The following is a 21685-nucleotide window of genomic DNA, read 5'->3' on the forward strand; positions in this document are numbered from 1 at the left end:
CTGACGTTTTCTACGATTTCTGCAAAGGTAGGACAGGACGTTCGCGTAAACTGGCACCATCACCCAATCAGCAGGCGGATATGTGAGAAACGGCCTATTGATTGGGCAAGGTCGTCACTCGTTGCCGCAGCTGTCTGGTGACGCCCACCGAAGTACCGATTGGTGCTTATCTATGTCAATCGAAAAACAGAAACTGCCGGAAACACCCGAGAGGACCAGTTGAGATACTTGATTGGGTGCTGCCGCTGTCTATTAATGTTGGGCAGTGACGGGAGGTTGTGATGGCGATGAAGGCCTAGCGCGGCCTGTTGGGCGAGGATGCCGGGCGTATCGCCCAGTCACCTGCTACTTGGGGTCCAGGTGGTGTTGCTGGCGATCTCCGCGTTACTGCAGGGCCTGTCGGGCTCTGCTTCGCCAAACAGCACAGCTGAGGGGGAGGAGGTGACGGTGTCGGTGCCCGTGACGACGACGACGATGCTGGAGTACCGCGATCCGCGGTCCCCGCTCGTCCTCTGCAGCTTCCTGTGAGTGTGGGTCCCGGCAGAGGCAGAGGGAGGGACAGGACGTCACCGTCCCAGGGTTGTTGGTGGAGGAGGGAGAAGGATGAGGGGAATAGAGGGATGCAGGGGGATATGGAGGGAAGATAGAGGGATGGGGAAAGCAGTATGGATGAGGCGAATGGAGTGGGAAAGGTTTGGAGGTGGGAGATTGTTTAAGTCACTGGGTACCACTGGTAAACTCAGGCACACTAATTACCCTTGAGAAAGGGTTGGTGAGCTGCCTTGAAATCCTCTCCCTGCTGCCATTGTATTTCTGGTGACAGCTCACAGGTTTGGGAGGTGCTGATGGAACATCATCATGAACGTCATGAAGGAAATCTGGAGGTTGAACCTGACTAGGGGGCTCAAAAAGAGGATCTTCATAGCAGTCATAGTTCATTCTCGCGTATGGATACGAGACGTGGACACTCGCCAAGACCATGAGAAAGTCACTAGACAGTTGCTATACACGAATGCTTCGGTTGGCTCTTGACGTGAGCTGACAACAGCATGTGATGAACATTGAGCTCTTTGACAACCTACAGATGCTCACTACTAAAATCAAGGCGAGAAGACTGCAACTAGCGGGGCACTGCCTACACCACCCTGAGCAACCTGCCAGCCTAGTCATCACATAGGGGCCCAAGCATGGGAGGATGAACCCTGGGTGTCCTCCAAAGTCTATGGTCAACAGGCTCCTAGAACATAGCGGTGCGGCTAATGTAGATGAACTGAACACGTTTATGAGGGAGAGGGAGGAGTGGAGAGTCTATCATTGTGCCTGACACTGGCCGCCTAGGCCTTAGTCGATGCCATAGTAGCAGTGATTGAACAACCTAGCAGAGCAACTACAGTGCATTTTATCAATGGTACATAATTCACTAATTAATGATTGTTTTGGGTAGTGTGGGAGTTGTCAAAGAAGTAGGCTACTTCGTCCTAGATGTTGATTTTGAATGCAGCAATGGAATCACTAATGCTCTTCCTCTCTGCAGGGCTTTTTCTTTCAGATGTCTATTAGTTTGCTTTTGACAGTGCTGATTGCTTCACTCCCCAGCAACTTTATAAGCAGTATAAATTGTCACCACCCAGTGTGCAAAACCTTTACACTTTATATTTTTGTTGTGTCCTTTGCCTAAAATTTTAAATTAGCCTCCCAGCGTTTGAATGTAAAGCAAACGACTTTCCTATGTTACCCTGCCTAAAATAATGATTACATCCAAGACCAATCTAAAGTATTAAAAGGCCAGTGTGAAGGATTTGGAAGTGCTGACTAATTATTTGAAACTATGTTGGAAATGTTAATTAAAAATTCTAAAATCAACTTTTGAATCTAGATGCTGTTGTCAAGTTCAGTGTCATTGGAAGAGTTGGACCCCAGTTGCTTTTAATTCCTGTTGAGTCATGGAATCTACAGCACACATACAAAATGGTCAGTGCAATTTAGTTGTGTTATACAAGTGGCTGTGTGTAAAGGGCCATTGTTATTTCCCAGTGACCCCCTCACAAAGGATCTCCTATCACTATAGGGCATGAGTTCATTCATTTTTCCCCACCCTTGAACAGGAGTGTTTCTTGTCATGATGCACTTCTGGGACTCGCAGTGTGAAAGACTGTCCGAGACATGAGAAAATCTGCAGATGCTGGAAGTCAGAGCGACACGCAGAAATGCTGGAGGAATTGCTTAGAGGCAGAAGATCTAGTCACATTTTAAAAGTATTTGATTTGCATGCATGGTTGAAGAACTCAGACTTTCTTGGCTTCTGACTGGAAGGTGGGGTTAGAAATTTTCCTTGTTTGGAACAGTCGCTTAGGACTGAAACCCCTGTGCTAAGTTTTAACTTTCTCCCCGTGGGCAACCACCATCTTAACTCGAGAAGCTCAATCCCAGAGTCCTTAGCCTTAAACATTAGCTTGGGATCTTACTTAGGGTTTCCCGCCTCCTTGTATTTGCCAGTGAGGGCACGTCAATATCATGGAGAGTTATTTTGGCTGGCCTAGACTATCCTGGAATGAGTAGTGGTGCCTCGAGCTGTGGTAGGACCTCATTGTGCTGTACAATTGGCAAGTGGATGAGGGTGGAGAAACCCTGGCATGAAATGCCTCAGAAGAGTTTAACTTGGGGCAAAGCTCTGCATTCAGCTTTGCCTTTTGTCAAAGTGCTGCTGAATTAGAAAATAAATACGACAAATAAAATTTTGAATCGATAATTATAAATGCCCAAATATTAAAAAAATCTATAAGCACCAATAAATCATACATTCACTTAATTTTGCCTTATTTTCATTGCAGTTGTCAAGACTGCTTTGAAATGATTAGGTTATTGGATGTTGCATCATGTCCAGCCTGGTGCAGGATCTGACAGCGGATTCCCCAGCCTTGACACTGGAGAATGTCAACCAGTCCCAGATTCTGTGCAGAATCGAATAACAGAATCAGCCTTTTGTGCAAGAGTTTCAAACTTTCATGCCTTAGTGCTTATTACTGCTGCTTAACTGTGAGAAAAATCACTCCAACCGTTGGGTACCCATTTCAGATTTCAGCCAAACTGTTCAGGGAAAAGTAATTCCTCCTCCAACCCCTCTAACTTATTCCTATGTCTTACTGTGGAAGACACCTCGGCCAGTGGAAAAACGTTCTTGTACAATTTGTCCTATTGATCCCCTCAGTAATTTTATATTCCTCCAGCAGGTCACCTTTTGGCCTTTTCCGTTCCTAGGAAAGTATCCTGCCTATCCTATCTCTCCTTGCAACTGCTAAATTTCCTATATTATCAGTTTGATTGTGACATCGCAGACAAAACAAAATGTTCATTGAAAATAAAAACCCATTCTCCTCCACTTTTGCTTCCCAAAGCTTACTTATTTTCTCTGATAAAGGGTCCTATTAACTCCATCTTTCCATAGATTCTTGAGTGTTTCTGGCATTTTCTGTTTTTATTATTTAGAATGCTTGTTGGGTTCTGAGGTACAGGTTGAGCAATCCTTATGCAAAACGCTTAGGGCCAGAAGTGCTTTGTATTTCAGATTTTGGAATATTTGCATCAATATGATGAGATACCATGGCGATGGGACCCGAGTCTAAACACGAAATCCACTTACACTACCTTTACAGCTTACGTAGAGCTGGTGTGAAGCAGTCTGCTGTCAGAGCACAATCTGACATGAGGGAGCTGAGTCCCCCACAAACTGTTGGAGCTGAATGACCGCCCACCCCCTGCCCCCTCACCGCGTCTGTTACCGGGTTCCAGCGCAGCTGATGGCTTCATATCCGCCATTGTTTTCAAACAGCTCCACATCACATCAACTACAATGGGGAAGGGGTAGTTTTACACAATATTTTCTAGTTTGACATAATATTTTAATAATTTTGTGCATGAAACAATAATGTGTACATTGAACAATCAGAAGTTGGCCTTTCAAGTGGACAATCAGCGACTGGGACCACCAGCATTCCTGACTCTGAATTTATGTGAGTAGTGTTACGAACCCCGTAACTGGGTTACTTACCAGCAAAGATAGAGACATCCGTTGGAGTCTGGTGATACTATTTTTAACAGTATTTATTAGTAAAAATACACAAAAATAATACCAATGCAAATATACAGATAATATACGTCATCAATACTAAACCTAAAAGTGCGGGTATAATAATAATCAATAAGAAATAAGCTCTACTGTTGTCTAGGGGATAATGAATTGTCCGATGGAAATATAAAGTTCGCTGCAGTTCACACAGGCTGCCGTCGTTTGTTTGTTGCTGTGTTGCAATTGTTGAGAGAGAGAGAAATAGGAGAATGGGAACAGTTACCGCTCCGGGTTTTGCCAACTTTCCTTTATGATTTTGATCCGTCGGTGTCTCGTTGTTGTGGCCGTTCAAGTCTGACCTCTCCTTTAGCTAAACCGTTCTTCCGTGATGAACCCGCCACCCAGGCAAGGGAGGACACACACGAGCTCCCAAACTTCGCTATAAAACGCTGTCACTGGATTTCTAGCGTTTCTCCTGGTGTGTTGAAGGGGTGTTCCCCAGACCCCTCTTTTATCCTCACTCACGGGGTCTCAGATGTCAATCAGGTTGGGATGATGCAATCCCTCAACCAGACCACTCTGCTTGTCCCCTGAGGGGTTTCAATGAATAGTACAGTACTCAATACACAATTCCTTCTCCAAGAGACAATAGCAGTAATCAGTGGTTCTGTTCCGCTCCGCTTATGTCAGGAGACATTCCATCTGGTTGTGTATTCTGTGTGTATCTCTCTCTCATTTCCTGACATGCTGGATGACATCTCTCATCTCCTGGGTCTCAGACCCGAGATAATAGTGATCTTGCGATTCTCAAAAAGGAGGGGGCTACTTTGCACCCTTCGGCCCCTCAGTTGCTCCACATTCGTAACAGTAGTCTTTGAATTGCACTTGTTCACCATCATGCACTTGTTATGATGCAGCCATTCAATGTGTTAGATTTGCATCAGTGACGGTCTTGGCAAAATCATCAATGAATTTCTTTGCTGCTGCGTGATCAGCAGATGCTTTATCACCACAGATCTTTAAAAATTTATGTCACACCTTAAATTTCTGCGACCAGCCAAGATGGCGGTGTGTTTGATCGCTGTGGCTTCTACAGGGTCAACTGAAGGTGCTATTGCCCTTTTTAAATGTTTTTTTTTATGATTGCAAGATTCTGCTAGATATTAAGAATTTAAAGTATTGTATGTCTACTCCATCAGCAAGTTGCTCGTTGGCAGAGAAAGTGGAGGAGCTGTGCATCACGTTGCTGCCTGTATCGAAGGAGGTGTACAGTCTAATAATGAGTGTCTGTCTTGGTTGCTTTCCTTGTGATTGCAAGACACTTTTGGACATTGTTAATGTGGAGTGCCACAGCCTGGATTCTCTGATTTATTGGTGGAGAGCAGGGGATCTGATTGAAACATATAAGATTATTAAGGGATTGGACAAGATAGAGGCAGGAAATATGTTCCAGATGCTGGGAGAGTCCAGTATCAGAGGGCATGGTTTGAGAATAAGGGGTAGGTCATTTAAGACAGAGTTAAGGAAAAACTTCTTCTCCCAGAGAGTTGTGGGGGTCTGGAATGCACTGCCTCGGAAGGTAGTGGAGGCCAATTCTCTGGATGCTTTCAAGAAGGAGCTAGATAGGTATCTTATGGATAGGGGAATCAAGGGATATGGGGACAAGGCAGGAACCGGGTATTGATAGTAATTGATCAGCCATGATCTCAAAATGGCGGTGCAGGCTCGAGAGGCCGAATGGTCTACTTCTGCACCTATTGTCTACTGTCTATTGAGATGCATGGCCTCAGTCATTTGCGTGGACTGGGCCTCAAGCCATAGTATTGCCTGATAACAGCTGCCAGAGCTGGGGTGTTCCACCAGGGGCACATTATCCAGCCAGAGCCCCCCCAACCACAGTGATCACTCTGCAGAAGCCCAGCTGTATAGTGGTCGACTACAAAATTTTATGGCATTCATGGCTCGGGTCTGGACTATTTTTTTGCACGGCTGTATCATACTGATATTTTTATGTGCTTTCTATCCTGTGTTGATGCATGGCCAAGTGGTTAATGCGTTGGTCTATGATCTGAAGGTCGCTAGTTCAGCATGTTGTGTCCTTAAGCAAGGCACTTAACCACACATTGCTCTGCGATGACACTGGTGCCAAGATGTATCAGCCCTTGCCCTTCCCTTGGACAACATCGGTGGTGTGGAGAGGGGAGACTTGCAGCATGGGCAACTGCCGGTCTCCCATACAATCCTGCCTAGGCCTAAGTCTTGGAAAATTTCCAAGGTGCAAATTCATGGTCTCTCGAGACTAACGGATGCTGTTGGTACTGTGTTTTGCTCCTTGGCCCCGAAGAAACACTATCTCTTTTGGCTGTCGTCATGGATATTCATGTATGGTTGAATGACAATTAAAATTGAATTGAATTAAATTGAATATTCATAGTTACCTTCAATTTTCAGTTCATCATGATAAATCTGCTTGTTTCATGATCAGCATACTGTTAAGTAGCACTTGTTCACTCCAGTGCTGACAAATCCACTGTTAGAGTACACGATCGAGACCTTCATTTTACACTTTATGCAGTATTTTTCTATTCTTCATTAACTTCTGTTCATCACATATATGAAGTCACTTCTCAGAACTGTCTATGGTGTGCAGAGACCTGCACATTCCCTGGGAACCTTCCCACTGCCTTGTGGAAAGTTCCGTTTGTGATGTTATGTCGCTGTGCAAAAAAAATTGCAGATTTTGGAGTTCAGATAAGGGATGCTCAACTCAACCTGTATTAACAACTCAGGTTTGAAAGGTTCATTTATTATCTAACTATGCAGCTCTGGAATTCTTCATTTATCAGAATAAAAGTAAGTTCATATTTATTAAATAAGAGTTGCAAGTTTCTGGTTTGCTAAATAATATTTTGTAGATTTCCTGACTCTCAGTAATAATTCCAATAATTCCTTTCAATAATTTCCCTACAGTTAACCATTCCCTAATTTAGCACTGATTTCCTTGCAGGCCAGATGAATTTGTTGAATGTGAGGATCCAATGGACCTTCTTGGAAACACAACAGCATATCAGGAACAAGGATATGGCTGTGTAAAAGTAAGAAAACCATTTTTCTTTTGGTCACAACTGCAGGAAGAGACTGCAGATTCCAGAATCTGCAGCAAAGTACAAACTGCTGAAGAAACTTCTCTGTGCCGTGTAGCATCTGTGGAGGAAGAGGAATTGTTGACATTTCGAATTGAGTCCTCAGGATCCTGATGAAAGGTTTTGATCTGAAACATTGACAGTTCCTCTTCCCCCAAACATGTGGTTTGATCTGTTGAATTCCTCCAGCAGTTCGTATTTTTTTGCTTAATTTCTGTCTTCGCTTTTTGTTCTAAGTTGTCAACTCTCATCAAGTAGACCAATAAAACTCCCAATCAGACAGCACATGAGTAAAGTATTATACTTGTAATTTTTTCTGCTAAAATACTCTGACTTACCCAAGTGTATCTAGAACTTTGATTTTTTTTCTTGTTTTGGGTATTTATATATGGTGGTGAAGCTGCCAGAATTGCCCTCTGCTGGCGGGAGGAATTTCTGGTTAAACATTCAGCTTCTGATGACTGCATAGAGTTTCATAAACATAAAATTAGGCAGTTTGTGGCAGATCTGTATTCAGGAATCTGCTTAGTGAAATGGAGAGAGTGAATTCATTTGGATTGTCATTGTGTGGTCATAGAATTAAGTGAGGAAGAGCAATATGTAAAGGGAATTCTTGGTGAAAAGACCAATCATCTTGTGTTTAAGACCAATCCTCTTTTTAGTCCAGAAGAAGGGTCTCGGCCTGAAACATCGACTGTTTTTTCATTTCCATGGAAACTTCCTGATCTGCTGAATTTCTCTGACATTTTGTGTGTGTTGCCATTTTATACGTGCAGTATTAAAATTGTAGAAACTCGTGTGTAGAATAGAGATTTATTCCTGACAAACATCGCTGAATGTGTCTCACTAACATAAACACAATCCAATAAACACTATTATAAATACTCAGCAAGTCAGGCAGCATCTACAAAGAAGGAAACAGTTAATGTTTTGTGATTTCTGATGAAAGCCTTTGGTCTAAAATACTAAATCTACTTCACAGTCTAGAGACGTTGAATGATCTGTTGAGTATTTACAATGTTCAAACATTTTAGCCTTTAACCTTCCACTCTTTCACCAGCACCACCACTGCCCTCAGTATGAAGAAAATGTTACCATGATTGTTGCTGAAGGGCCAGAAGTTAAATTCATAATTCTCCTTCTGCTTTATCAACAGTTTGGTGGCCAAGCTTACAATGAAGTGCAACATACCGCAGTGCACTGCACTGCACTAAAGAATATTGAGTGCGCTGGACCACGCACTTTCCTCAGAGGGAATGTACCTTGTATAAAGTAAGACATGCATATTTTTTCTTTATTTAGTTAACAAGAACAGTAGCAGACAATTCTGTTGCTCAGCTATGTAATTTAGAAACTAGGGTGACAGAACTGAGAACTGGATAACTACTGTTGAATAGGTCTGACCAATATCAATAGAATTCTGGAAATACTTAGCAAGTCAGTTAGCATCTGTGGAGAGTGAAGTAGTTGATATTTCATGACTTCCCAACTTTGAGTGAGTTTGGATCCCCCTCTAACACTGATGTCATTTTTTAGTAGCAGCATAACTACTATAATGTTTATTATAAAAGAACATCTTGGGATGGGCATCTGGTCTTCTTACCCAGTTTATTTGTGGCTCCAGGCCCGCACCAGTTAGCTCAATTTCTTGTTGCCTTCTGAGAATGCCCAACGGATAATTAAGTACAGCCAAAACATAATAAAATGGAACAATCACTACATCAATCTAGGTATTGAACTATTGTACTCAGTTTTGTCAACCTCACAGACATTGGAAAGTCAACATTAAGATAAATGTGACATATTTGTAAAGTTATAAGTTATATCTGATGTCTGGACCACACCGTCAAAATGGTTGGGTATGACGTGTCTCATTGTCAGGACAGATTCGTGGGAAGAAGTAGTGGAAAACATAAGACTTGATGATATAGGAACACGAGTACACCAGTTGGCCCGTTGAATCTGGTCTGCCATTCACTTATAGCTGTTTTTTATAAAACCCCAGACTCCTGCTTTCTCCCTATAATCCTTAGCCTATCTGTATCAGTCTTAGATATACCCAGTAATTTGATCTCCAAAGCCCTCTGTCGTAATGAATTCCACAGACTCGCCACTCTGGCTGGAGAAATTCTTCCTGCTCTCAGGTCTAAAGGGGTATCCCTTTATTCTGAAGCTGTGCTCTCTGATCCTTTACCTTCCTGCTAATGAAAACATCAAGTCCACACTTTCCAAGCCTTTCAGTGTGAGGGAGTAGCCACAATCAATTGCATAGAATCAAATGAGGGCAAGTAAACTTGCCTGTTGATTACCACTCGGTGGCCCCCAATCCCTGCATGTTGATCACTCCTTGGCCATTGACCAGGAATTTAATTGAATCAGACATGTAAATGCACTAACACAAGAGCAGCTGAATGGCAACTGGATCGCCTCCTAATTCCTCAAAGCCTTTCTGGTCCTTGCAAGGTTTTCATACATGCAGTTCCAATGTACGCAACCCTTGAGGACAAAGCAGCCCCATCCACCTTGTCAACACAATCACTCCTTTACTAGTAACTGCAGTATGCACCATTGAAAGATTTTAGCAAACTTCCAAGGTTTTTCACAAAGCTCTGTCAGTGTATATCCTTAAATACCAGGAGCAGACGCACTGAGCAAAACATTGCATTCCCAAGAAAATGGTACCCTGCTTTGGGAATATTTCACCATTTAAATTTTCATTGTCACTTCCAGACTTTCCTCATCAACAACATGATGGTCACTGGCCTTTGAATTCGTTACTATAACTAAATCTGGGCTGGGGAAAGCTGTATAGCTATAGAGAAGAGGATGCTGCTGTTTCCATCAGGTCCCAGCAGGAGATGCCAATAGGGACTGGGATCCAGGTGATTGTTGCCCTCGCAGCCAGCATTGTCTGTGCTCCTGAGCCCTACGCCTTAGTGTCAGGCTGTGCATCGCGTGCCCCGGGCCACAACCTACTGTACGCCATTCATTGCTGGTTCCCTGCATGGCACCAGGCATAGTGGCAGGCTTCGGCTAGGTTCCTGGCAGGTGTTACCCTCGGTGAAGTATCTATAGTCTGCAGTTCTCTAATACAACGGTTCCCAACCCTTTTTATGTCATGGATCCTTTCCCCATAAACTAAGGGGTGTGAGAACCCCAGGTTGGGAACCTCTACTCTAATGATTCCTTTAGCAATCTCATGCCTGAGAAATACATCCTGAGCACTAAAACAGGTACTGGTGAACACTTGTTATTATTTAACTCTTAAAATAATTATGTTTGTTCGAAAAACTTTTAAAAATTGTCTCAGGTATGGTTTATGACAATTAAATAAAACAATGCATTTTAAACAGCTTCATTTTTAAATCACTTTAAGTATTTATGGGAAAAGACCATGGCACTGGGACTTTAGTCTCACACTTATTGAAAATGTATGCACAAATTTTGCAGAACTTAAATGTTTAGAATCAGGTTTAAAATCACTAACATATGTTGTGAAGTTTGTTGTTTTCAGGCAATAATAAAAAATATAAATTGCAATAAGAAATTTATATAAAAAATAAGTAATGCAGAAAGAGCAAAAGAAAACACAAAATAGTGAGGTAGCGTACATGGGTCCATTGTCCATTCAGAGACCTGATGGCAGTGGGGAAGAAGCTTTTCCTAAAACATTGAGAGTATTTCTTTGGGCTACTGTACCACCTCCTTAATGATGGAGGGGATGTCTGGGTGATGGGGTCCTTAATGACAGATACCATGTTTTTGAGGCCTAACCTTTTGAGAACGTCCTCAACACTGGGGAAGCTCGAGCCCATGATGCAGCTGGCTGAGTTTGCAACTTTTTCCAATCTAGTGCACTGCCCCCCCCCCCCATCTCAGATGATGACGCAAACAGGTAGAATACTCCCCATGGTCCATCTATAGAAATTTGCAATTTTTTTGCTGACACATCAAGTCTCCCCAAACTCCTAATGAAGTATAGCTGAAGTTATGTGTTCTTTGTAATTGTATCAATATGTTGGACCTAGGATAGCTCTTCAGAGAGGTTGACACTCTGGAATGTAAAATTGTTCACCTTTCCACTCCTGATTCCTCACTGAGGACTGGTGTGTGTTCCCTCGATTTCTCCTTATTGAAGGCCAAAATTAATTCCTTCATCTCATTAACGATGAGTGCAAGGTCATTGTTTCGACACCACTTAACTATCAACTGTCTCACTCCTGTATGCTGCCTCATCTCCATCTGAAATTCTGCCAACGATAGTTGTGTCATTGGCAAATTTATGATGGCGTATGAACTGCCGAGCCAAACTGTTTTTAACGTTAATGTATAATCTAATCCACAGATGAAACTAAAGTCTTAGTTGATAAACTGAGTAATTTGCTGTGAGTTTATGTCAATTGAGCTCTTGTATCTGTTGCAGGTACACTGGACATTACTTTGTGACAACCTTGCTCTATTCCTTCTTCCTGGGCTGCTTTGGCGTTGATAGATTTTGCTTGGCACACACTGGCACTGCAGTGGGCAAGCTGCTGACCCTCGGAGGGCTGGGGATATGGTGGTTTGTGGACCTCATTCTACTCATCACAGGAGGCCTGATGCCCAGCGATGGCAGCAACTGGTGCACTTACTACTGAGGCTGTACTCAAGCTAAATTTCCTGACACCTCTGCAGGCTTGGAGATAAGGCAGCGGGTAACAGGTGCCTGTGTATCTTGTGAAGCCACCCAGGTTATTTTTGCAGACTCTTGACTGAATCCCAGGCCTAGCACTTCTGCTTTTTGTTACATTTTCCCTTTCTGCTTGATTCTTTCAGGTATGGTTAAGACATTGGACGTTTCTTGTAAGATGGATTAGTCATGTATATCATTTTATGAAGTCTGTATATAAAGTAAATTCTGCAATCACACTTTTCTTCCCTGTACTTTGCTTAATTTACAGTATGAGAAATTAAGTACACCCACACCAAGACAGATCTCCGTGGAATATTCAAGTTAGAAATGATAATCTACAATGCTTTCAACTTGATTCTGGGGTTTGAAGCTGGTTGTAGCTGCCTGTAAATTCAGCAATTTCAACACAAAGTTGTGGTGTAAGTTGTGCAGGAATTAAGGATACACTACATTATCTAGGGAAGATGTAACGTAGTTGGGAAAAGTCCAGAGCTGATAACAAATTTGTTTGTACCTGCATGATGTCCACCACCAGAGGGCATAATGCCTCATCATTCAGCAGACCAGAGAAATCCAATAAAAAATTGACTTTTTCAGAAAAACGTTCTTATTTTGTGTTCTTAATGCTTTCATTTTTCTTTTGTGGTTTACCATGATGGACCAGACTTTAGGACTTGCAGTGGTGAGTGACACAGGCAGTTATGTAAGGGTTCTGTTGCTGAGAATTGACTGCAAACCAATTTCTCTAATTCATATTGTATACATTGCTAAAACCTTTTCATTGAATAATCACTCCAACACCACTCATCATTAATGGAATGTCTATTGTCTCCAGTCATTAAAGAATGCCATGAAATAATTTTTAGCTTGAAAAATGGTATAAAAATGTGTGAGAGAATTTCCGTAGTCAGATTTCCACAAGTAATTTGTAACCTGGGAGTCTTTATATACCTTTTATTTTGTTCATTATTATCAATACCCAATTTATCAACGTGTGCCTGATACATGGGCACTGTCAAACAACTATAATGCCAACAGCCTTTATTTTTAGCTACCATGTCTATATTCTCATTGTTGGAAACGTTGTCATAACTTAAAAATTGTAATCACAGAGTTGTATCATACTGGAATGCAAACCTGTGCCAGGGATGGAAAATGCTGCACTTTCCATTATTTGCCATCCACCTGGTGTGTTCCTCATTCTCTATCAATTCTGATAGTGTTGTCAGACCTTTTCTTTTTGTGATAACATGGCTGTTTTCATGCTGTCTAATGGACCTTACCTAAAGGCCATGTTTTATCTTGGCCACACAAAGGTTAGCATAGCTTCACTAAGAGAGTGCTGGCTGTGATCCAAGTTGATTGCTAAATAAGGGATAGTGATTTTGAAGAAGGACATTGATCCCATTTAAGATGCACCAATCATATGCAGAGTCTGGTGATTTTCTGTCCCAGTATCGGCCTGGTCTTCTGTTGTGGTGATCTTATTGATAATTATTATTCTGGCTTTTATCAAAGCTTTAGTATCATAGCTGTATCTTTAACCTGTAATTTACAATTTTAATCTTCAGCTAATATTCATCATTAGTGTGTAACTTCAAATCACCATACCTGTATTGTTTTAGGGTCAACACTGCAATTTGCAAGTTTGATGCATAGAAAAAATATGAACATTCTAGTAAGCTATTGTAAACCAGTGAAATACATTCTTCCCTTGAATTTCTGCCCTAAACATGCTATCTTGGAAAGTTCCTATCACCAATGTTTAGTTTACAGTACTTGGATTCTTGCACCTATGGGACAAAAAGAATACACAGGAATTTTTGGTCTATGAAAGGAGGGTACAGGGGTGGTTCAGGAGAGTGGGCAGAAGCTGCTAAGTGAGCAAGTATGCAGAACAGTAAAAGGAGAGGCTGGAAAGTGAAGACAGTTGAAGCAGCAGAGGGCAGATGGTCATACAGACAGGCAGAAGAGGAAACTTAAGTTCTGAAGGTTAGAGATTTATAGAGGGAGAACATGAGGGAAGGGGAATAGAACAACCTATTGAATTGCTCAGGTTTATTCTGCTGTTCAATGAAATTGGGACCTAACCATCTATGTGCCTAAATCATATCTCTCAATTAACCTTCAAGCTGGATCTGAAGTGTAAGGTGAGAGAAACACGCCTGCACTATCACACACAGGGCAAATTGGGCAACGTTGTGGATTTTAGTAGTTCTTGGGGGAAAATGTGGTCCAGTTGAGATAGAGATGAAGCAATCCTGTGTTTAATGCATTCTGCCAAGCAGAGTAGAGTAAGAGTGAACAGAGGGTCTTTGAAGGAGAAAAAGGTGCCTGTTTAATAGCTCAGAGTGCACAGTTCAGTGTCGGTGTATATACCTGCAGTTTACACCAGTGGGTAGGTCATCCTCTGATATTGTTTCACTTCTGCACCCCATTAACTATATTTATAAGCCTAGTATGTGTACAGCCAAACACTCTGGAAATTTAAGTTTCAGGAGTACTTTCTCTATAAAGGTTATGGTTTTGGAAGTTATGTAAAAACTTACAAATACAGGATCAAGAATACATTTTTTAATTGACAGATCATTGTTGTTGCTTAACCCCAAACTGCCCAGTTTGACACCCCAAGTGTCCTCCTGTTCAGTGTATTTGTTAAGTGCTCAGTCTTTAAGCATATAGGGCTTGATGTGGATATTAATCTGGCTGGGCAACTCTATTACACATTTAGTGTCTCCTCAGTGCTAGCCACATAGACGAGGAGCTGCAGCTGTGTATGAAGAAAGAACTGCATGATCTCACATGAGACTGGCAATTGAAAACTTCCCAGAACTGTTGGCTGTTTATTGAAAGGAGAGCCATTCAAAGGGATCTAATTGCTGGCCCAGCCTGTTTCAAGTTTGTGACTTGATATAGAAGTGTTCTCAGAGAATCATTTGCAGCAGTTTGGTCGGCTGTAAAATTATCACAGTAAAACCAATCAGTTCAGTGCACCTCTGTTGTAATTCCTGAATAAATAGCCCAGAAATTCCTCAACCAAACATTGCAAAGCTGCATCTTCAAGGCTCAAGCAGAGAGACAAAGCCAACAGTCATCTGCCTCTGACAGAATCCAATTCCACTTGCAGATAAACTTAGGAAGTAGACAGGCAGTATAGATCGAAAAATAGCAGAAATTCTCCTCAAATTGCAGTGTTGCAATTGCTTTGTAATTTTTGCCTAGCTTTCATTTATTGTATAGCAATGCAATAATTTATATTGAATGGTTATAAAATTTCCTGTTACTTGAGCCAAGTGTACTGAGAGCGAGTAGCATAAATGCAGACCAGTTAACTTGCATACAAACACTCAAATGATCTGCGAAGTGGAGGCTTATAAAGGGCCGGAAGGGCCTTGTTCAAAAAAAAAGGGGGGGGGGGTTTATTATTGCTTCCATGAGAAATATGTACTTAAACACCATCAAAAACATCTGACTGGCCTACTTTGAAATATCATGGGAAACGGTGCCAACTTTCTTTCCAGTTTATGGATTAGACCATGTTTATTCAGATGTGGAAGGGCTGCTATTCATTATTTTATCTTTGGTACTTGGTAAGACTCAGCAGAAATAAACACCAGAGAATCTGCAGATGTTGGAAATGCAGAGTAACACAAAATGCTAGAGGAACTCAGCAGGTCAGGCAGCATCTATAGAAAGGAACAGATAATCAATGTTTTGGGCTTCATCGGGGCTGGAAAGGAAGGGGAAAGAATACCAGCTTGAAGGTGATAAGTGAAACCAAGTGAGAGGGAAGGTAGGCAGTTGAGGGAAAGGGGGATAAACTGTGAAGCTGGGAGGTGATAGGTGGAAATGGTAAAAGGATGAAGGGGGAATCCGACGAGAGAGGAGAGTGGTCCATGGGAGAAAGGGAAGGAGGCAGGACACCAGAGACAGGTGAGGAGAAGAGGATGCTGGAGTGGGGAATGGAAGGAGGAGGAAGGGGAAAGTGAAAAATTACCAGGAGTTAAGAGAAATCTATATTCATTACATCAGGTTGCAGGCTGCACAGACTGAATGTGAGGCATTGCTCCTCCAACCTGTGAACATTGAGAACCCAACAGAAATAAATTTCTATTTTTTTCAATAGTCCGGGTGGATAATACACCTCTAGGCATTATTCTCCTTCTTGATCAGTAGATATTATTAAACTCTAAATGACAGTGCAAATCACATGCTCATTTTTTTTCTTCTCTGATGTATTTATAATATTGCTTTCCATTGCCTGACCTCTATCTCTCCCTGGCAGGCCATGGAGAGAAAGCCTCGAGTTTTTTTTTAAATTATTAAGTTTTTGCTAAATGTCTAAATGTCCCTCAGGTAATTTTGATGTGGGGTATCTGTTTGCCTCTCCCACAAAGAACACATGCCCTTGGCAACATTCTCTTGAAAAAGGTCATGAATGCTTTCTGTCTAAAATTATGTGGATGTAAATGTAATCACCAAAGGGACAGGAGCCTAAAAGACAACACATCTACAAGCAACTAAAAATAATTAAAATAGTGTGATATTTGGAACAATGCATTGTAACTCTACACTGGTGTTGCCAATACATATGGTTTTGTTGATCAACAGGTAGTTCTGCTAGAGCATGCAATTCTATAACACAAATTGGATGTAACAATTGATGAACTGAGGAACACAGTTTGTATTATGCAATTAATTATAGGTGATTTTGGTCAGGAACGAGACCCACAGTAATCAGCACAAATTGTGTCTTACACAGGATGTTGGTTTCTTTGCAGGAGGCCACTGGAAAATGAGGAACAATTCTGTTCTCCCACGTGCAATGATACTCTATTAAACAATGTAACATACAGCTTTTGGAATCGAGCTTGCAGTAACAAAATAAACATCGTTATTAAAAAACGCCTTTATTTCTGAAAATCCTGCAAAAATAACTTTTTATTGCAAGTCTGAAATTCTGTGGCCCGAACCCCTTTTTTCTCCCCAATGACAATCATTTTTACAATGCAATTTTTCTAGAGTTTTCATAGCAAAGCATCTATTGCATTACAGCAGAACTACCTGTATATATGAAGTACCAAGTCGAGCTGCAAAGTGGGGTAAGGATTGTCGCTGGGACCAATCTTGTGCCAGCAATGAGTTTGGAGAAGAGGCAGGTGAACGCCAAGCAGGATGAACTGCAGGACAGGTTGAGTTAAATTGACTGAACAAACTCAGTTGCTGCGTTCTGTCATCCTGGACTTAAAAGCAAATGTGGAAGAGTCCCCTTCGATATGCATCGTCCAATTTTCCAAAGGTTGCTTGAAGTGCTTTCAGGCAAGTATGACAGTAGAGTTCACGTTTTTATTTATAACTACAAAGCCCTTAATAGACACAATTAACACTGAAACTTTCTTAAGAGACTATGTATGGTCAACATATTCAAGTAGAACAGCCTTTATATCTGGTTATGCTGATCTGCGATTAAACAGGTTTCATTAAAAAAAGTATCAGTTCTTCTCAATGATGTCAGGTACTACAGTGATCATCAAGTCTTCATTTCCACGCCGTACAACAAGAGAGAGAGTGTCGTTCTTTTTGATCGCCTCGCTAACTTGTTCAGAGGAGGTGATTGTATTTCCATTGATGCTGATGATAATATCACGGTCTTTTAAACCAGCACTGAAACAACAGTGTAAGAGCATTACCAGGTCAGTCATCATTGCAGTGAGAGCCACAACAGTGACTAGTATTAAAGGCACCTAAATGCATTGGTGATAACTACAGACAGTAAGAGCTGAATGAGTGCTCTGTCCTGGCTCCACCGCCCTTAGGAAACATTCCCCTCATAAATGCATTTACTGTTCCTTTTATGGACAAGTGGTGATGGATAAATAAGCCATTTAAATAACATAATCTCATTATTTACCCATGGTTTAAAAGGCAAATGCCCTCACTGAGGATGCAAAGAACCTCTCTCTGTACATATTAAAACATTACAAGCAAACATCCAGGTTTGAATCTTCAAGGAAAACCATTTATAATAAATCAGAGTACTGTATCTAGTGTCACTGTTTCTCTAATACAGAGGAGACCATACTGAACACCCAGTACACCGATTTGGATAAAAGGTTTCGTATTGAGAGTATCCTGAGCAGCTGCATCACTGCCTGGTTCGGAAATTGCACCATCTCGGATCACAAGACCCTGCAGCGGATAGTGAGGTCAGCTGAGAAGATCATCAGGGTCTCTCTTCCCACCATTACGGACATTTACACTACACGCTGCATCCACAAAGCAAACAGCATTATGAAGCACCCCACACACCCCTCATACAAACTCTTCTCCCTCCTGCCATTGGGAAAAGGCACCGAAGCATTCAGGCTCTCATGACCTGACAGTCTAACAGTTTCTTCCCCCAAGCCATCAGACTCCTTAATACCCAGAGCCTGGACTGACACCAACTTACTGCCCTATTGTCTTGTTTATTATTTATTGTAATGCCTGCACTGTTTTGTGCACTTTATGCAGTCCTGGTTAGGTCTGTAGTCAAGTGTAGTTTTTTTTCTGTTGTTTTTTACGTAGTTCAGTCTAGTTTTTGTACTGTGTCATGTAACACCATGGTCCTGAGAAAACGTTGTCTCATTTTTACTATGTACTGTACCAGCAGTTATGGTCGAAATGATAATAAAAGTGACTTGACTTGACTATTGAAAGGCTGTCCGGGTGCCTGGAGTAACAAGGAATGAGGTGAAAAGGTCTGTGTTGCACCTCTAGCCACTGTAAGGGCAAGTACCCTGAGAAATGAGATGGAGAGAGCGAAGAGCAATCCAGGGAGTTAGAAGGACAGGAACCCATGGAATCCTGGAGCAGAGAGGAAAAGGGGTCTGGAGATGGAACCTCAGTGGAAGTGGTGGAAATGGTGGATGGTATATTAAACGGTGAAGCTGGTGATAAAGAAGGTGAGGAGTGAAAAAGTCATATCCTGGCCAGGAGAGCAACCATGCCAGAAAGAAACTGTGCTTGAGCACTAGTTACTAGTACAAATATTGAAAGAATGGTTTGGAATCCTTGATGAAAGCAGAATGGAGAGTAGTAGTAGTAGGCCTCCATTAGACTTGATAGACCATGGATTTGCGCCTTGGAAAGTTTCCAGGGCGCAAGCCTGGGCAAGGTTTTTTTTGGTGGAAGACTGGCAGTTGCCCAAGCTGCAAGTCTCCCCTCTCTACGCCACCGCTGTTGTCCAAGGGAAGGGCATTAGGACCCATACAGCTTGGCACCGGTGTCATTGCAGAGTAATGTGTGGTTAAGTGCCTTGCTCAAGGACACACACACAGCCTCAGCCTCAGCCAAGGCTCGAACTAGCGACCTTCAGATCACTAGACGAATTCCTTAACCACTTGGCCATGTACCAACACACGAGTAGTAGTCAAAAGAGTTGTGGGACTCTGGGCTTGTCAGCATGCTGGTTGATAAGCCATTTCCTGGGATCAAGATTATGAGAAGGACCCTGTAAAGTGGGAGAAGGGAGAAACTGGGAGAAATTGACAGCAAAAGTTCTGGCATTTGAGTTCTGTGCAGGCCCAATGATCAGTGCCGAAACATTCATTAGCATAATGGAAAGAGTTGAGGGAGGTAGTAAATGAGGTAAGTGAGTCAGTGCGGAAGCGGTGGGTTAGTCCTCTGTTCAAGGAAAAGCCAAAGGGTTTTCAGACCATTCTAGGCATGGGACAGAGATGTAGATGGACATGACATGTGACACAAAGATGAACAGTCTGCGATGGGAGCTGGAAGCTGTCAGAGGACAGCAAAGGTGGTCAATTCCAATTCCCATTCCCCTTACGACATGTTGGTCTATGGCCGTCTCTTGTGCCACGATGAGGCAACTCTCTGGGTGGAGAGGCAACATCTGGGTAGCCTCCAACCTGATGGTATGAATATTGATTTATCCGTCCAGAAAATAAAAAAATCCCCTCACAGCCCTCTTTTTCTACTCCCCACTCTAGCCTCTTAACTCATCTCCCCCTGGATCCCTTCTTCCTTCCCTTTCTCTTACGTTCCACTTTCCTCTCCTCTCCAGCCCTTTACCTTTCCTACCCATCTGGCTTCACCTATCACTTCCAGCTGTCCTCCTTCCCATTACCCCCACTTTTTTTTAATTCTGGCATCTTCCCCTTTCCTTTCCAGCCCTGAAGGAGGGTCTTGGCCTGAAACTGTTTACTCATGTCTATAGATGCTGCCTGACCTGCTGAGTTCCTACAGCATTTTGTGTGTTTGAATTTCCAGTATCTGCAGACTTTCCTACAGGGAGTTTTTCTGTGTCTGCATCTTGCACTTTCAGCATATACTTTCATTTCTCCCTTCCTCTGTTGACTAGCCAGCATGATCAGTAACCCAGACGACACACTAATTCCCTCAGTTCTCCCCATCCTTGCCCTTCTCCACAACTTAAAACCCACTCACATCACTATTTCCCATTCTCATGGAAGACAACCAACCTGAAGTGTAAGTGCTCCTCCCTTGACTGAACCCCAAAATACCTTCAGCACTTCAGTTTTGTTCCAGATTCCGACACCTGCAATTCCTCGAATTTCAATTATCAATGCAAACATCTTGTAGCAAGTTCAGAAGTCAGCTAACTTCTGCACTGGCAAGTCCAAACAGCAGGAAGATTTTTCACTTCTAGCTATTGCCCAACGTTTTGGTACGTTCAGCCACGGGTTGATATTGAATCACTTGCCTTGCTGCTGGTGTTGCTGGAATGACTTCAAATATGTAAACCCCAGCGGAGACATCAGGGAAGTCTTTGTCACGCATCTTCAGGTCACGCAAGAGACTGCAATGGAATAGTATTGATTACAAGTTTGCAAACAGCATGCACCAACATTTTGACAAGTCCAGGATCTAATGGTTGTAACTTCACTAAGTTTTGTGATGTGAGGTTTGCAAAGCAACAGTATGAATCAGAATCAGAATCAGGTTGAATACCACCAGGCTATGTTATGAAATTTCTTGTTTTGCGACAGCAGTACATTGCAATACATAAACTGTGAACTACAGTAAGTATATATATTTTAAAAAAGTTAAATTTAATAGTGCTAAAAGAGGAAAAAAACAGTAGTGAGGTAATGTTCATGGGTTAAATATCCATTTAGAAATCTGAGGGCAGAGAAGAAGCTGTTCCTGAATAGTTGAGGGTGTGCCTTCAGGCCTCTGTACCTCCTCCCTGATGGTTGCGATGAGAAGAGGGCATGTTCTGGGGATGGGAATGCTGCCTTTTTGAAGCATTGCTCCTTGAAAATGTCCTTGGATGCTGGGGAGGCACGTGTCCATGATGGAGCTGATTGAGTTCATAACTTTCTGCAGCTTATTTTGATCTTGCAATGACCGCTGACAGGGATACTGGGATTAACTTCCCTCGATAATGGCCAGGATTTAGCCTACTACCCATTCATTTTCCCTATAGCTCAAAAATTTAGCAGGTCAGGGTCCACATGGTTTTGATTCAGACCATCATGTTTGACAAACGGGAATCAGGTGACTGTGGTGGACCAGAACATTCCCTGCCTACAAACTCCCATACGAACTTTTGGTAGAGGACTAAGGCATAACACCACAGCTTTGCCAGCTGTCGTGATTAAAACATTTCCTACCATCTTAAACATGCAAAACTCAATTCAAGGTTACTTATTATAAAAGCAATGATTATTTCAAATTACTAGAAAAAAATAATTTAACAATTTCTTTCTCACAGATCTAAATGAATGTGCTTCCAGATTTGGTACTAAGACTAATTAGGTACGGACTAATAGCAGGAGAGTG

At 42.2% G+C, this 21685-nt stretch overlaps 2 protein-coding genes across 2 annotated transcripts in view; one reads left to right on the forward strand and one right to left on the reverse strand.

Annotated features, from left to right (window-relative positions):
- The first annotated feature begins 205 nt into the window (after positions 1 to 205).
- Positions 206 to 12117, forward strand: tm2d2 (TM2 domain containing 2). Its single transcript, XM_059966155.1, has 4 exons — positions 206 to 524; positions 7074 to 7161; positions 8366 to 8481; positions 11633 to 12117. Exons 1-4 carry the CDS (start codon positions 319 to 321, stop codon positions 11844 to 11846), a joined length of 624 nt encoding a protein of 207 aa, XP_059822138.1. The 5' UTR covers positions 206 to 318; the 3' UTR covers positions 11847 to 12117.
- Positions 12118 to 16775: 4658 nt separating this feature from the next.
- The window catches only part of LOC132392347 (serine protease HTRA1-like), a 38591-nt gene continuing 33681 nt past the window's right edge, over positions 16776 to 21685 (reverse strand). The window contains exons 8-9 of the mRNA XM_059966166.1: positions 20604 to 20699; positions 16776 to 17545 (exon numbers count right to left, since the gene is read on the reverse strand). Of these exons, the coding sequence (XP_059822149.1) occupies positions 17374 to 17545; positions 20604 to 20699 (268 nt within the window). The 3' untranslated portion in view covers positions 16776 to 17373. The remainder of the gene's footprint in view (positions 17546 to 20603; positions 20700 to 21685) is intronic.

This window comes from Hypanus sabinus, chromosome 1 (assembly GCF_030144855.1).
Source record: "Hypanus sabinus isolate sHypSab1 chromosome 1, sHypSab1.hap1, whole genome shotgun sequence".
NCBI lineage: Eukaryota > Metazoa > Chordata > Chondrichthyes > Myliobatiformes > Dasyatidae > Hypanus > Hypanus sabinus.

Coding starts and splice junctions, on each gene's coding strand:
- tm2d2 (XM_059966155.1), top strand. CDS start 319: ATGCCGGGCGTATCGCCCAGTCACCTGCTACTTGGGGTCCAGGTGGTG. Junction 7,162..8,365: donor AAGGATATGGCTGTGTAAAA/GTAAGAAAACCA, acceptor CTTTATCAACAG/TTTGGTGGCCAAGCTTACAA. Junction 8,482..11,632: donor GGGAATGTACCTTGTATAAA/GTAAGACATGCA, acceptor TATCTGTTGCAG/GTACACTGGACATTACTTTG.